Source organism: Microtus ochrogaster, chromosome 6 (assembly GCF_000317375.1).
Source record: "Microtus ochrogaster isolate Prairie Vole_2 chromosome 6, MicOch1.0, whole genome shotgun sequence".
NCBI lineage: Eukaryota > Metazoa > Chordata > Mammalia > Rodentia > Cricetidae > Microtus > Microtus ochrogaster.
The window spans coordinates 64,471,660-64,487,951 of NC_022013.1; the positions used below are offsets into that span (position 1 = coordinate 64,471,660).

A 16,292-nucleotide genomic window follows, 5' to 3' on the forward strand; every position below is an offset into this window, starting at 1 on the left:
CACTTACATGGTCCTTGTCTTTGCCCAGCCAACCACAATGATGAGCTACGACTCACATTCCCCGTGCGGGATGGCGTGGTTCTGGAGCCCTTCCGCCTGGAGCACAACCTGGCTGTCAGCAACCATGTGTTCCACCTGCGGCCCACGGTTCATCAGACGCTGATGTGGAGGTGAGGTGACCTGCATGGCGGCTGCCTTGCACAGGTGCTGGCAGCAGCTTCCTGCCACTCACCTCTTCGGCATCATTGATAGGGCCGTGCACTATGCCAAGCCCTGGGGATGTCACAAGGAACTCTCAGGAGAGGGACTAAGCCTCAACAACTAGGAACAGCTCTTACCCTAGTTCTAAGTATTGACAGGATTTTCCAGACGGTAGGGAAGCTAACAGAGCCCTAAAGGCTGGGAAGAGGGTATCTCGTCAAGGTGACGAATTAGCAAAAGGAAACGCCGTCAGCCTGAACGTGGTTTGTGGTCAAAGCTGCCAGTGTGACGAGAGGAGGCAATTGAGAACAGCAGAACTGGGCTAGGTAGGCTCCCCAAGCTCTGTCGATGGCCAGGAGGTGACCACTGTCTGGTACTTCTCACCCTTAGGGTTGTTGTGCTCAGTCATGGGCCAGACTCTGTCTGTGAGGCAGTGCTTTTCCTTTTCATTGAAGGGAAGACTGAGGCTGGAGGAGTATCTTAAAGAATGTGAGTTCTCAACACACAAAGTAAAGCTAAGACTTGAATTGGGGGCTTATAGATTCCAAAAGCCCTCCTGATCTTTGGTCACCCAGAGACTGACATAGAGCCCCCTCCCACCCCAGCTGCTTAGTTGAGCATCCTAAGAGCTGGAAGGGGTTCTCTGCTCCCAGCGTGTTTGAAAACACACAACTTTGGGCAACCAGTGGCTGTCACAGGCAAAACAGAATGGGCATTCAGGACGCAGTAGCTGAGCTGCTACAGTGGGAGTCCTGAGGCTTCAGAATACACAAACAAAATGGGTCAGAGATGCTGTTCCTGCCTCCACCTGGAGATGGCCCCAAAGCCACAATCAGCATTACTGCTGGTCTGGTCAAACATCTTTCCTTTTGTCCTTCTGACTCTCTTAGGGAAAAAGAGTCACTCGAAGGCAGACAGGGTAGCCAGGGCTATGGGAGTGGCTTACATGGAAATTGTAAGGGCTTGGGATGTTAGGATAGATTTGGATTAGTAGGAAAAATAGAATCTCTAGGGCATTGGTTCTCAGCCTGTGGGTCCCAACCCCATTGAGGATCATATATCAGATATTTGTATTATAATTCATAACAGTAGCAGAATAACAGCTATGAAGTAGCAACAAAATAATTTTATGGCCGGAGGTCACCACATCATGAGGAACTGCATTAAAGGATTGCAGCAGTAGGAAGGTTGAGAACCGCTGCTCTCCGCTGAGGGAAGGGAAGGCTGTGGCCACGGGGGAGGGTCCCTAGGAACTCAGGGTGATTGTGCCCATCCCGTGCTCTCCTCAGGTCAGACCTGGAACTGCAGTTCAAGTGCTACCATCATGAGGATCGGCAGATGAACACCAACTGGCCAGCCTCGGTGCAGGTCAGCGTCAACGCCACACCCCTCACGATCGAGCGAGGCGACAACAAGACCTCCCACAAGCCCCTGCACCTCAAGCATGTATGCCAGCCGGGCCGTAACACCATCCAGATCACTGTCACCGCCTGCTGCTGTGTGAGTAGGGTGGGCAGGCAGGACTGGGAGCATCGCCCTGGTCTCCCCTGAGTCCTGAGGCATACCCTGGGACGTGGTTCTCCATCCCCAACGTGATCTAAGCTGCTGTCCTCTGGCCATTTCTGTTATACTTAGTCATTTCTCCTGTGCACTCTGCCTCCATTGGGATTCCACACACCTCCCCTTTATTCCTTGGTGCCACCCCAGGCACGAGCACCTCATCCCAATGGCCAGGCCAAAGCTGTGATCTACTCTTACCTCATTTGAAAAATTCATATTCTCCCCATCTCCCCCCATACCTCTGCTAAATGTGGAGGTAAATCAATTCATGTTGTCTTAGAGGGGCTGCGGAGAGGATGTATATACAGTGCACTCCCTTGTGCACACATGTGCACACACAGACACATTGCATATCCCTCCAATGTCTGTGATTTGAAACCACCACAGAACTTTCCCCTTGTCCCTAAAAATCAGAGGCTGGGACACAGGGCTTCCCTGGGATACTTAACAGGGAAGTAAATTGCCTGCCTTATTCTGTTGGTGTCTCTGAAAGATCCAAAAGGAAACACTCAGTCCAGTCTGACAATGCAGAGGGGATGAGGCAAAAGAAATTGAACCTGAAGGTGGGAATGCTTCCTGAGGCTGCACAGCCATAGCATGAGAGTTGGAATACATGATCCTAGAAGGATTCCTAGGGGGAGGTTGGCAGGGATGAGCCCACAAGAAGGATGAGAAGTTAGGACAGGAGAGCAGGAATATACTGGAGTCTAGTCCTGGTACCATGTGTACTATAACCTGAACCAGGAGCCTTTTCAGTGTAAAATCTACCCTGTTAGCCTCGAACATAGGCAGTCATTTCAAAACCCAGCCTCTTAGTCCTGGGTCTCATTCTGCTTTTCAAGCCCCTCTTTCTCCCTTGTCCTGGGGTACCCTCTCCTAAAGAGGCATCGAGGTCCTGTAAACCCTTGGGCATGGGGCAGCTAGGGTCACATATGCTGCAGACCGGCAGGTATGGGAACTGTGGCTCACACTGAGCTTCCTGCTCTCTCTGCAGTCCCACCTCTTCGTGCTGCAGCTGGTGCACAGACCCTCCGTGCGCTCCGTGCTGCAGGGCCTCCTCAAGAAGCGCCTACTACCTGCCGAGCACTGCATCACAAAAAGTGAGTCGGGTGGAAGGGACTGGGCCCAAGAGATGGTAATGCCCAGGATGCCAAGCCCTAGAGCACCTCTTGTGGGATGTACTGCCCCTCCTATCTATAGTTCTGTTCCTTAGTGTTCTCCCCTCGAGCCCTTGAACACCTCCATGCAGCCTGGCTTCTATTCCTACACTTGCAGAATTAAGTGCAGAAGTGCCTGAGGGCTTTTTGCTGACCCAGTTAAATCAGATGAGCACCAGACTGGGTTTCTGCGAGCTTTGCAGAAAGTTCCTGTTCCTAGCGAGGGTGGAGTCTGCTCTTCAGAAAAGGGGCTCCTTCAGTCCTGTCTCCCTTGTGCATCACATGTGGAAGGCAGGGCGGGGGTGGGGCAGGGATATGGCATATCCAGAACATGTTCGGGAACTTGCTTAGACCCAACCTCAGCAGAACACCCAGCCCTCACCCTGTGCCTCCTCCCCCACAGTCAAGCGGAATTTCAGCAGTGTGGCCGCCTCCTCGGGCAACACAACTCTCAACGGGGAGGATGGTGTGGAGCAGACAGCCATCAAGGTGTCTCTGAAGTGCCCCATCACATTCCGGCGCATACAGCTGCCTGCTCGAGGCCACGATTGCAAGCATGTTCAGGTGAGCAGTCCCAGGAAGTGCACCTTGGAGACGGGCTGCACGGAATTGGCAGGGTGACAAAGGACATCATGGCCATTGGCAGCCATGCTCTCAGGCTTCTTTTTTCCTTTCAAGTCCATCTCTGGGGTCCCAGTGGTGGTAGTACCGAAATACAGTTAGACAATCAGCTATTGAAGGCCAGCAGGAAGTTATGACTAGACACCACAGGCCTGTTTAGGGACCTGCCCTGAGCAGGTTTTCAGGAAGGAGACAACCCAGACAGGCAAAGGGGGGATGCCCAGGGTATGTGTCCTAGAACAGGGGTGCAAGGGTCATGGGGCCCAGGTATACTATCTTCTACAGCATGGTCCATCCTGAAAGCTGAGTGGCAGACAGGCTTCCCTCCAAGTGTGTAGGTGTTGAGAGGCGATGTGATCGCTTTATCTGATCCAGACTGCTGAACTTGATCAGATTCATCCTGGGTCCCTGAACTGTACTACAGGGACTGCCAGAGGCTACACTGCTCCTGGCCTCAGTAAGAGACAAAGGCAGTGAGACTTGGATGGGGTACAGGGTCCAGAGGGGCTTTAAGGACAGGGAAATGGTAGGTGAGGGCTGCTGCACAGGGGCAGTAGACACAGTAGGACATTCCTCCTGTGGGTCCAGAACCAAGGTAAGGTGTCTCCAGACAGTGCTGATCTTACCTATCTGTCTCCTGCTTCCACAGTGCTTTGACCTGGAGTCATACCTCCAGCTGAATTGTGAGCGAGGGACCTGGAGGTGTCCTGTGTGCAAGTAAGTGGTGCTCACTTGACCTGTTCTTGGGGCTCTAAGCTGCTCTGTTTACCCCTCAGGTGAAACAGGCCCCTGCAGAGGCACGGGTCTCGCTGTGGCAGGATGGTGGTGATGGGTGGGCTGTACCCTGCCTCCAGGAGCAAAGACCAAGCCTTGTTCTTCTTTTTCAGTAAAACTGCTCTGCTTGAGGGTCTAGAGGTGGATCAGTATATGTGGGGGATCCTGAATGCCATCCAACAGTAAGTGAAGTCCCCACTAGAGGGGTTCAGCCTGGCTTGGAGGAAAGGGAAAAGCGGGGGCGGGGGTATAGAGAGTCCTGAGTACTTCCTAGGCAGCCGCCAATCTGCAGCCTGACCTTGGGAATTCCTGGACCTGGAGGCCTATGTGTTCTAGAAGGGACAGAACTCAGCCAGTACAGAAACTTCTCTCTTTTTTTGGAAGGGGATAGAGGGTGGGGGGAAGTTCTTGGGTTCAGCAACCCCAGGCTCTGTTTTTCTAAGAATCAGTGTCCCCATTTCATCAAAGATGTGAACCCCACTAGGCCTCTGCCCTATACGCAGCTCTGACATAGGAGGGTAGACATAATCTTCTCTCCAAAACTAGGGACTCTAAGCCTCAGTTTTGCCTCCTTTGCTCTCCCCGCCAGCTCCGAGTTTGAAGAGGTCACCATTGACCCCACATGCAGCTGGCGGCCAGTGCCCATCAAGTCAGACCTCCACATCAAGGATGACCCTGATGGCATCCCCTCAAAGCGGTTTAAAACTATGAGCCCCAGCCAGATGATCATGCCCAATGTCATGGAGATGATCGCTGCTCTGGGCCCTGGCCCATCTCCCTACCCCCTCCCACCTCCTCCTGGGGGCACCAGTTCCAACGACTACAGCAGCCAAGGTAAGTAATGTGATACTGGATAGGAAGAGAAGAGGCCAGCCTGGGTCCACTGGGGACTTGGGATTTCTATGTAGCAAATTGATGGTATCAGGTACAGAATGGAAGAAGAAAGGCAGAGTGGGGCCGGATAAATGGTTCAGTGTTAAAACCACTTGTATTTGCAGAGGGCCTGGGTTCGATTCCCAGAACCCACATGACTCACAACCAACCATAACTGCGGTGTAAAGGGATCCAATGCTCTCTTCTGAACTCCACCTGCACCAGGCATACACTTACATGCAGGCAAAACATTCCATTCATACACATAAAAAAAAAATAAGTCTTAAAAATACAAGGGGGTGGGGCAGAGGGAACGTTCCCTCTGAAAATAGTCCTCAGGCCTCTAGACTTGGGGAAATAATGGTCCAAGCCCAAAGATTTCGCAGCCTGCTCTGCCAGGTTACCCGCCGTGTTCTTCTGCGTCTCCCAGCCTCCCAGAGAGAGCCTAGGCCCTGGAGCCCTGTCCTTTGCTTACCCAGGCCACTGGCACTCAGTCTCATTCCCATCAATTCCAGACTTTCGACACCACCCCTGCTGTCTTCCACTCAGTTCCTAGAAAATACCTGTCTGAGGATGGTCACCCTGTCACTCAGCTCTGTCACCTTAGCTCTTCAAGGTGCCCAGGTCATTAGTGGACCAAAGTCATTAGTTTACTGACTTAAGTCCACAGCCTCAGGACCCTGACATCCCAGCATTCTGACTGTGTCTCACCATCACCATGGATACAGTGGCTGGAGAGGCTGGTTTATCATCTGGAGCCTGGTGCTCTTGGACACGGTGGAATAGCCCCCTGGGTTTGGGGTTGGTAGGAAATATGGCCCCGGTAGACAGCAGCCCAGAAACTCCTGTTCTCGTCTCAGATTGAGCCTCTTCCAGTGTGTCTGGCCTTTCTGCCCTTCTGTAACAGAGGAGCAGCCCACTCACCTGGGTGTTGCATTTGCACATACCTGGGGTACCCCGGCCCATCCGAAAGCATGACTGCTTCATTTATATAGCAGCCATGCCTGCCTGTTTCGAGGAACGGCATGAACTTGGCTTATGACCTCCCTCCACCCCATCTTAATTCCATCCCAGGAAACAACTACCAGGGCCATGGCAATTTTGACTTCCCCCATGGGAATCCCGGAGGGACATCTATGAACGACTTCATGCATGGTCCCCCCCAGCTCTCTCACCCACCGGACATGCCCAACAACATGGCTGCCCTCGAGAAGCCCCTCAGCCACCCCATGCAGGAAACTGTGAGTACCTTTAACTTGTGTCTCAGCCTTTCCGTTTGCCTGTGTTCCATTCCCAGCCTCATCTGGGGCTGACTGAGGCAGGGGTGCTCTCCCTTGGGATATTGTGATGTAAGTACCCTGGTTCCTTCCTCAACAAAAAGAAAAATTAAGAATTAGGTCTGAGGGCTCTGAAAAAAGGGAGAAGCTGGCTTGGTTGGTCCTCATCTGTTAACTTGACTGGTTTAGTGAGAACTCTGGATTCTCTTGAAATTCAGCAAGCTCCAGGCTTCCTCGTGCGTCCCCATGGACCACCTCCAAGTTCCACTTAACACTCGGTCCAACTCTCCTCTGATTCCAGCCCCCGGGAAATAGGTCCCATGCTTAGACACTTAGTCTCCAGGGATCTGAATCTTTTCATTCAGGGTCTCACCATCACCTGCCAACAGAAGGGTTCAGGACATCGGACCTCACTGAGGTCTTGCCCTCCTTGTCTTTGTCTCCTGTTTACTGGCATGTTCCACGTGCCTGGGAACACCTCCTTGAAGCAAGATGCACAGAGCTAACCACAAGCCATCCCTTCCTGTGGCTCTGGCTCTAGCAACCGTGGCAAGAGAGCTGGCCATTCTCGAGCCCTCCTCGGTTTGACTGCTAAACTGTTGTACACTAGGTAGCAAACGCTCCTGGGTCAGGATTAATAAGGCACACTGAGCCTGTGCTCACAAAACATACCTTCTTAAGGAGCTGGGGTAGAGGAAGAGCAGTGGGGGTTTGGGAGTGACTTCTGTAGGGCCTCATCATGTTAGGCTCTCACCTGAGCGTTAAGGACCACAGATAGGAATGCCAGCCAGAGAGAGTCCAGAGTTTTCCACAGTGCCTGGTAGTGGGGTAGGAGGACCTCTGTCGGAAGACTGACGGGGGTCTTCTCATCCTCTCTCATGTGGCCTGGAAGAAAGGTGTAACGCATTCCCGGTTCTCAGTAAGAACGAGTATTCTGGCTGGTGATGTAGCTCCATCGGAGGAGTGCTTCCCTGGCACTGCATCGACAGGACGTGATACAGACTTGCAATCCCAAAACTCAGAGATAGAGGCAGGGGCATAAAAAGATCAGAGTCCTCCTTGGCTGCATAGCAAGTTTGAGGTCAGCCTAGGATACTTGAGAGCCTGCCTCAAAAAAAAAAAAAAAAACTAGAAAGAGAAAAAAAGAAAAATGCATATTGACTCTGCCTATGAAGGTTTGGACCATGGACCGTATGTCCTCTTAAAAGCCAAACTTCTTTTGCTTCTTGGTTCACCCTGCCACCGAGACTGTATGTAGAGGCCTCTGTATCAGAATCAACCTAAGAGCTCCTCCGGGATTCTCCCAACGTGCACCTGGTCCTTTCTCAGCTCTGTCATCTCCCCTGAAAACAACCAGACCTAGCACTGTGTTTTTACCACATGGGGGAGACAATCCCAGGCCAACTCTTAGTACGTCTGCTGTCTAAAAGCAGCCTGGCCCTGTCTGAGCAGGTGGTCAGAGGGCTCTCATGCAGTCCAGGATAGGCTAGTTGGTTCTAGCCAAGCACTGATTTATGTAAGAATTCTCCCACAGCAAGCAGCAGACACAGCAGCTGGCTCAAGGCATTCTGGCTCTTGGCAAGGTCAAGTGGACAGAGGATGAGAGATTTTGTAGGATCAGAGGGCATCATGGGATCCAAGATTTCAGCCCTGAGCTGAGCTGGGCTGTTCATGGGGGGTCTAGAGTTCCTCTCTGCTCCCTCAGGATGGGTGCCGGGGAACTCTGCTCCCTCAGGATGGGTGCCGGGGAACTCTGCTCCAGTGAGCTAAGTGAGAACTCCCAACTGGCTCCTCGCCCTCTGTGGCCTTTTCTTCCAGCCCCTTCACACATGCCACATGTGGGTCACCTAGGGACCTGAGCTGGGGAGCATTGTGATACTAGTGTTACATTGGAGTGGAGTCCTGTACCTCACAAAGAAAGGATACAACCAGGACTTTTGGTAGAGACCAGATCATGGCAGACCTCGGGAGCAGCTTTTAGCAGAAATGGGAAGAGGAAGTGGGGTCTGGGAGACCAAGGGTGGCATGATTACCCCTTGCTAACCCAGCAAGAAAGAGCCTAGAGATGGGGATGAGGCAGGGGTAATAGTCATCTGAGACCAAGCAATTGGGTCACCAGGCTGATGTGTCCTTGGCAGTATGTAAGTGGGACTGGTGGCCCTCTTTGAATGCATAGAGCAGGCAGAAGCCTTTGCCAGAGAGCAGCTTCAGGCCTTCTGCTTTGAAGGGTCTTCTTGAAAGAGCAAGAAGCATTCAGCAGGCATGTGTATACATAAAAACCCTTATACTCACAGCCAACTGATTTTCAATGCATTGCCAATTAGAAGGGATGAATTCCCTAGTTAACCTGTTAGGGTCACACTGCCCTGTTCCTCAGCAGCCCCAGCGTGAAACCCATTGCTGATCAAGGTGGTATGGCCTTTAGGCTGTACCCTAAAATGTCCCTGGAGAGCCAGGTCCTCTCCCTGATCTGCCGTTTTATCCTGGGTGGGAGGCAGGCAAAGCACCTGTCTTATTGCCAGCCGGGGACCCACTTGGCGGGTCACACTCCCAGTCCTGAGCTGCACGCCTACCCGTGCCATGTCCACGCCTGCTCTGCACTGCCCTAGCCCCGGGGAGCCTGCACCACGCTGCCAACAGCTACCCGCTTCCCAGAAACACGTCCATTTGCTTGTCCATTCTGCCCTCGCTGTTGTTCGTTGTGACAGTGTGGGGGTGGGGAGCCCTCTGGTCTACACCTGGCTCCAGTGAGACCCCTTCCCCACGTGTCCCTTTACAGCCTTCCTGGTTGTCAGTTTCCGGAAAGGACAGATTACTGAATTTTTTTTTTTTTTGATTTTCTGTTTTTGATTTTCTGTTCTGCTCCCCAACCCCAGACCATTGTTCTTCGTGAGGGGCTCCCTTGTTTGAGGTCCGTTACTTCCTGGTTTGTTCGGGGTTCATTTTCTCCAGGCATCCGTCGTTGTGCCTCGTCACCTCACCTCTCTTTTCTCCTGCTCTCTCCTCCTCCACAGATGCCCCACGCTGGCAGTTCTGACCAGCCCCATCCCTCCATACAACAAGGTTTGCACGTACCACACCCCAGCAGCCAGGCAGGGCCTCCATTACATCACAGTGGGGCTCCTCCTCCTTCCCAGCCTCCCCGGCAGCCACCACAGGCCGCTCCCAGCAACCATCCACACAGCGACCTGACCTTTAACCCCTCCTCAGCCTTAGAGGGTCAGGCCGGAGCACAGGGAGCATCCGACATGCCGGAACCTTCACTGGATGTAAGTTGGGGTCACCACACACCTCGGTCTGGGGCCAGGCATGGCACCGGGACCTTCCCAAGAGAAGGGGGGTACTTAAGGGCACAAGGCCTCGGGTGGAAAAGTGGGTGGGTGGTGGGTGGGCCCGAGCCAATCTCCTCTGATTCTAGCACTAGGATGCCCCATATGGAGATATGTCATGTGAGGCCCACCCCCACCCATCAACCCCTTGGCCCAATAGTCCTGTTCCCCAGTCCTACTCCTTTTCTACCTAGGTTCTTGCAGGGTCCCTCCAGTCAGGGCCTTGGAGATAGTACAAGAGGGTCCTTTCCCTTCTTCCCACAGCCTCCCTCACACCCCCATGTCGAGCTTGCTATTTCTGTATCTACCTTCTGGCCTGGGCAGGGGAAGGGCTAAGAATGGTGTCCCACCATCGTCTTGCTGGTCTTGTCTGCCTGCGGTTTCCTTGTCCATGTGTTTCCATTTCCCGCTTCCGCTTGCTCCATTGCTCACCCCAAGAAGCCTCTCCGTGGAATGACAGAAGACCGTTGGGAGGAAGATAGGGTCAGCGTGGGCCGCTGAGACTCCAGGATCTCCCATCCTGGGGCCTCAGTGGTCTAGAAGGAGGGAGTCACAGAAAGATTATTACTGGACACTTGCTCCTCCTACCCCCTCAGGAGCTAGGAGCTGTAGCCAGTCCCAACCAACCCCTAGGTACTGGACTCCTGGCCCTGCGATCAGCATCCACCCCAGTGGCATCAGAGAGCACTTGACAGGGAGAACTGTGTCGTTATCTTTGGTTTGCAGACCCCTTGGTTTCTCACCAGCTCCCCCCTCTAGTCAGACCAGTGGGATGCTTCGAGATTCAGGAGCTCCTCTGCCCCAATAGGACATACCTACTCCAAGGGTATCACATGGGGAGCAGAGACAGTGGACCACAGGGACAGGACAGACAGACAGCCACAGACTCAGTAAGACTCTGCGAGAAGTCTAGGGCAGCAAGCACTATGAGGACCAGCTGTCTTCCCACAGCCTCCTTGTGCTTATGGGTGAAGCCGGATGGCTTCTGCTCGTGCCAGGTTCTAAGAGGACAGAGGAATAGTCAAAAGAAAGCCCAGCCCTTGATCTGTAATGGGGCTGACATCAGTGCCTGAGAGGAGGGATCAGCCCAGTGAGTCTCTGCTGGTAGGCTAAGGGTTCTGCTGCCCTTGGCATTTGTTGAGTGTGGGCATGCCTACCCCAGGTGGGGTGCAGTGGTCTGGATTGGTCTTGAGGACAGCCAGCAGGCCCATACTCAACACCACTAGTTTTCCATCTCTGAGGTAGAACTCCAGGAGGCGAGCAGAAGGAAGTGAGCAGCCAGAGAGAGCCCTCACTCCTCCTCCTCCTCCCGGACCACCCTCAGCCACCTCAACTGGGCTTTTTCTCTTCTAGCTACTGCCGGAACTCACAAACCCCGACGAGCTCCTCTCCTACCTGGACCCCCCCGACCTTCCAAGCAATAGCAACGATGACCTCCTGTCTCTCTTTGAGAACAACTGAAGGCCACCTTCCATTAGGGCCATCCCTACCCACTATGCCTCCTGCCCCATCTGTCCCACATACTTTTCCTCACAGGAGCCCGTGTTCAGGCCTCCTGCACCAGGACCTCAGGCTGGGGGCTGAGCAGAGCACACTAGGCAGGGAAGGCCATGTGGGTCTGCAGTCCTATTTGCCTGAATGCTCCAGGGCCTGTACCCAGAGTGAGCCTGAAGAAGGCCCCTGGAAGATGAACCCCAGCTGAAGGGATCCAGTCCCAGCAAGAGACATGCCAGTGACGACTATAGGTCCCTCCATATGTGCTGACTCCAGATGACCGACCTTCCAGTGCCCCAAAGTTCTTCCATGTTTTTAAACCATATCCCTGCCTCCTGGCCCAGAGCCTCCTTCAAGTGACTGGAACCTGAGAGAAGCCTGCACTCCCACCTCCAGGCCAGGGAAGTGGACAACCTTGGAGGAGTGGTGACAGTTTACAGCAGTGAGGAAGGCCACCCCCCATACACACACACACACACACACACATGCACGCACGCACGCACATACATACATACAACACCCACAGAAAAGCACAAACCTCTGGGAAGGAGAACATCCCTCAGGGCCAAGGGTCGTGGCTTTGGCCTCTGACTCCTAAGACAAGATGCCCTAGCAACACACTCTCAGCAGAACAAGGACAGAGTGCTGTGTCTGAGGTTTGCCACTCCTGTTTAGGGGCTGGTGGGACACAGGTCAGGGCCTTCCATGGAGCCAGGACAATGCATAGGAGGGCTCCTCAACTAAGACCAGGGCCAAAGCTTGCAGTGAGCAGAGAGCATGTGCACAAGCATGCACCCCACCAAAATGTGCCCTTTGTTGGGGCTTTTGGGAAGATGCCAGCCAGAGCCCAACAGGAGCAGCCAGAGCCCAACAGGAGCAGCCAAAGCCTTGCAGCCCCAAGCTACTCCCTGCTTTTAAATGACCACAGTGGAAAGCTCTGAAGTCACCCAAGGAAAGGATCATTGCATCTGGACAGCAAGCAAACCATTTCCCTCCATGTTCTCTTTCCTTCCTCCTGCCCATACATACCCTCCGTCCCTAAGACTATTCCATGGGACCCACTTCCCCCTGGGGTCTAGTTCTCCTTTCCCTAGCCAGCTGTAGGGGTACATGGTAGAGAGGCTGGGCAGCACAAGGCAACTTGGGCAGGAACTGGGCTTCACAGCAAGAGCCCAGGGCATCCATGTCTCTCCAAGCTGCCAACCAGGTTCTCCACTCATGGCTGCCTCTGTCTCCAGCCCAGGCCATTGCTGTGTGCACCAGGATATCTTGGCAGGCAGCTTATGGCGTCTACAAAAGCTGCCTGCCATTCTCTGTATCCTTCCTCCACCCAGAGCTCGCGCTACACTCCTGCTCACCCAGCAAGTGCAGCCTCTGGTCCTGCTGTTCACTCCATCCAGCTTAGAGTCCCCTGTTGGCGTGTCATTACTGTCACCTGCTTCGTTCCAGGCTGGTCTGTGTCCCCTGAGCCTCATGGCCTGTGGTGATGCCAGGTTGTCCGATCACATGAGCCCCATCTATAAATTCTTTGCTCCCTTCTCCAGTGCTGCCCCCCAGGGCCCTCTCCTGCCTCCTGTCTGCTGTCAGCATCCTCATCCGTCATCAGTCATCGGTTTCCCTCTGTGCTCCCTGGCACTTTGACGTAGATTGTACCAGAAAGGTGACCCTAACTGTTGACTTACTGTCACCCTAAAAAATGGCACAAGGAAAGCTGCCATCACCCCACTCCTCTTCTTCCTTTGTCCTGTCGTTGAGGTTTTTTCAAACAATGTGTTCAGTATGCAAATCAATTATTTTAAGAATCGCTTTTGTAAATAACTTTGTGAATATTTTAGTATCGTCTTTGATAATATTTGACATTTTCATGACCTGGTTATAGCCTTTGCTGGTGTTTTTAAAATATCTTGACTCAAAGAAAAAACAAGTTCTTTTTTTTAAAAAAACAAACAAACAAACAACAAAAACAAAAAACAACCAGGGCTATTTGTACAGATGAGGGGGGAGCAGAAGGGGTGGCCATGCCCTAGTTGAGCAACCAGGCCACCCACTATTGAGAGCCACTCTTGGTCACCAGTAGGGACAACACTGCACCAGGTACTACGTGGCTGTCCCTGCCCAGTGCCTGTGTCCTGGCATACGGCCATGCTCTGTGGCAGACCGTGTGGATTGTTCAGCTTCAGACTGACAGATGCCTTTCTCAGAAGTTCCTGCTTCTTGCCGTGATACTGTGCCCCAGAACAACCTGGGGTCCCTGCTGGTTCTTGTCAAGCTGTGCCCAGGTTCTCTACAGGTTTCCAGTGCAAAAGGCCTAGACACTCCCTGTCGCCTCTCCTGCCATCGCTCAGTTGGCACCCCTGAGGCTGATTTCCTAGGCCCTCTCCCAGGCAAGTGCGCACCAACAAGTCCACCACAGAGCCTGAAACCCGTGCTCTGGGCATATCCCTTTTTGAGAAATGTTGGAACTCATCTAGGGTGTGGGAGAGAGGTACAAAGACATCTGGGGCTAGAGCCGTGCCTTGGTAGTGACAAATTCAGGTAAAGGTGACATCCGTAAGCAGAGGCAGGTGCAGGCTCTGGAAAGATCCTTCCTCGGTCCTGTCTGATAACAACTTGGAGCCATAGTAACCTCAGAAATGAGGCCTCAGCCAGCCACTTTACCACAACGAGCAACCCACCCATAGGCATGTACCGGCCACCACTCAACAGAATGAGCTGGGAGCCCACAGGCAGATGGGAAGGGCTCCCTGCCCAGGCGATCACCCCCATCTTCTTGGTTTGAAGCTTTATTCATGTCTCATGTTCCCTGTAGCCATTTTATTTTTTCAAAGATTCTTAATACTTTCTCCCTAACGGAAGCCCTAACCCCCAGAGAGCTACAGGTCTGCTCCCAATGGGCCCTTGGGCCTGACCCATCCAGACGAGGCAGTGTGAGCAGCGGCGGCAACTCAAGGGACGTGTGTACATATGTAAATGAGAAATAGACATGTCAACAAGATGCATTCATTTCTCTCGGAATGTGTATTGTTTTTATTTTGCGAAACAAAACAACAAAAGGCTTGGAACTCCATCTTATGTGAAATACTAGATCCCGTTTGTTAGCGTTTGTGACTCCACCTTTGTCTCCTCATGTAATATACTCTGCCCCTGTGTGAAAAGGCATTTTCGTTCTGTTCTGTTTTTATTTTACCTACACGTACTCTTTACCTTCAGTGTCCTAGCCCTGCCACCTGTGTATTTTTAGGGTGCTATGGAAACAATGAAGAGAAATGGGGATTTCAGAAGAAAATTGTAACCAAATTCATACTTTGTATAAGTTTTTGATATCATGATCACAGGTGATTCACACGTACACACACCCCCCACGTGCAGCCTGAAGTGACGTCCATGGAAACCGCCATTGTCTTTGTACATCGTATGTACACTGCAATCATTTCATACTTTTGACTGGTCAGAAAACTAATTGTGATTTCTAGTCTTGCAAAGCTGTATGTAGTTAGATGATGTGACCTCTAATATTTATCTAATAAATATGTATTCAGATGAAACCTGTATATTAGGTGTTCATGTGGTTATTTTGTATTTAAAGATCAAATTATTTGATTATTGCTAGACATTTCTATACTCTGTTGTAACACTGAGGTATCTCATTTGCTCATGTTAATTTTTTTCTAAATAAATTGACAAAAACGAAGGTTCTGGTGAGTTAGCTGTTTTGTGGTTGTGAAGGACTGGTCTGAGGGAACTGGCTTCGGGGTTTTTTTTTTTTTTTTTTTTTTTTTTTTTTTGTTTTTCGAGACAGGGTTTCTCTGTGGCTTTGGAGCCTGTCCTGGAACTAGCTCTGTAGACCAGGCTGTTGATATGCTGGAACTAGCTCTGTAGACCAGGCTGGTCTCGAACTCACAGAGATCCGCCTGCCTCTGCCTCCCGAGTGCTGGGATTAAAGGCGTGCGCCACCACCGCCCGGCCTGGCTTCGGTTTTTACACTACCACCCTATCCTGTCGGTCTGTGCAGAGGTTGGAATGTTGGCTTGGAAGCCTCCTGCTCCTCTGTGAGGTCCTGAAACCCTTGTGAATATAAAGAGCCTCTGGCATTGGTCTCTCCTGGTGAGAACCTATCTCCAGCTAGCCCTGCTGAGGGCTTGTGGAACAGTTTGTGAAGGCTGGTTAAATATCAGGCCATGGACAGGGCCTGTCCTGGAGGGGCGCTGGGGCTTTAGGCCATCTGTGACTCAAGACTGTCTAGTAGCCCATGCTGAGTCCGACAGACTAGGAACAGTCTGTCCATGTCAAGTCACAGGTCATGTCCACAGCATCTCCTCACAGCCAGGCTTCACTAGTGCCTTGACAGCCGCGGCTCTTGCAGGTTCCAGAGTCTGTCTCCAGCCACCTGACTTCTCCCCACTGCTTCCCTGCTCTGCTCTGAGCGAAACTTGAGTTTACTAGGTGGCTGCATTTTACATGGGTTCTCCCTCTTTGGGCCACAGTTCTAACACCCAGCACAGACTGTACTTCTGTGTATCCAATTTAAGGTCTAAGGAAGTGGATCTGATTGGCAGGGCCAGTAGCCAGCATGGCCTTTCCTCCTGCCCTCCTCAGCCTAACCACTGAGCAATAAAGACAGACATGGCCACCTTAGCCCTCCCTCAGTAAGGGCTAAAAGTGACAGTTGAGCAGGCTCCCAAAAAAATATCCACTAGTGTGAATAAAGTGTGTGAAAAAGCTGGAGAGACAGATGGGACACACCTGGAGTGGGCTGAGTGGGTGTTTACAAGAGCCAGCTGGACTGTGGGGGCCCGGGCACTGAGAAGTGCCACCTGCAAGGAAGACAGGGCTGAGATTAAGGTAGCCAGGGTTTCTTGTTTGAATGGGAGATGAAGGCGAGAAGAGAAAGAGTCACATAAAACATGGAGTCCTGGCCACTACTAAACTGCCAGCAGCCGGCAGTCTTGTCCCCAGCAGCCTGAGATGTCAGGAGAGCTTTTCACAGAGCACCCCCACTCCCCGTT

At 52.3% G+C, this 16,292-nt stretch overlaps 1 protein-coding gene across 6 annotated transcripts in view; it reads left to right on the plus strand.

Moving 5' to 3' along the window:
• Zmiz1 (zinc finger MIZ-type containing 1) overlaps nucleotides 1-14,977 on the plus strand; it is a 204,016-nt gene extending 189,039 nt beyond the window's left edge. For 5 of the 6 annotated variants that reach the window (XM_026779819.1, XM_013346904.2, XM_005348703.3 and 2 more), the window contains 10 exons: nucleotides 29-170; nucleotides 1,491-1,701; nucleotides 2,756-2,861; nucleotides 3,322-3,482; nucleotides 4,189-4,256; nucleotides 4,427-4,495; nucleotides 4,903-5,147; nucleotides 6,261-6,427; nucleotides 9,478-9,732; nucleotides 11,146-14,977. In XM_026779819.1, coding sequence (XP_026635620.1) covers nucleotides 29-170; nucleotides 1,491-1,701; nucleotides 2,756-2,861; nucleotides 3,322-3,482; nucleotides 4,189-4,256; nucleotides 4,427-4,495; nucleotides 4,903-5,147; nucleotides 6,261-6,427; nucleotides 9,478-9,732; nucleotides 11,146-11,253 — 1,532 coding nt within the window. In that variant the 3' untranslated portion in view covers nucleotides 11,254-14,977. The remainder of the gene's footprint in view (nucleotides 1-28; nucleotides 171-1,490; nucleotides 1,702-2,755; nucleotides 2,862-3,321; nucleotides 3,483-4,188; nucleotides 4,257-4,426; nucleotides 4,496-4,902; nucleotides 5,148-6,260; nucleotides 6,428-9,477; nucleotides 9,733-11,145) is intronic. The other variant, XM_013346905.2, reaches the window with a different exon arrangement.
• The last annotated feature ends 1,315 nt before the right edge of the window (nucleotides 14,978-16,292 follow it).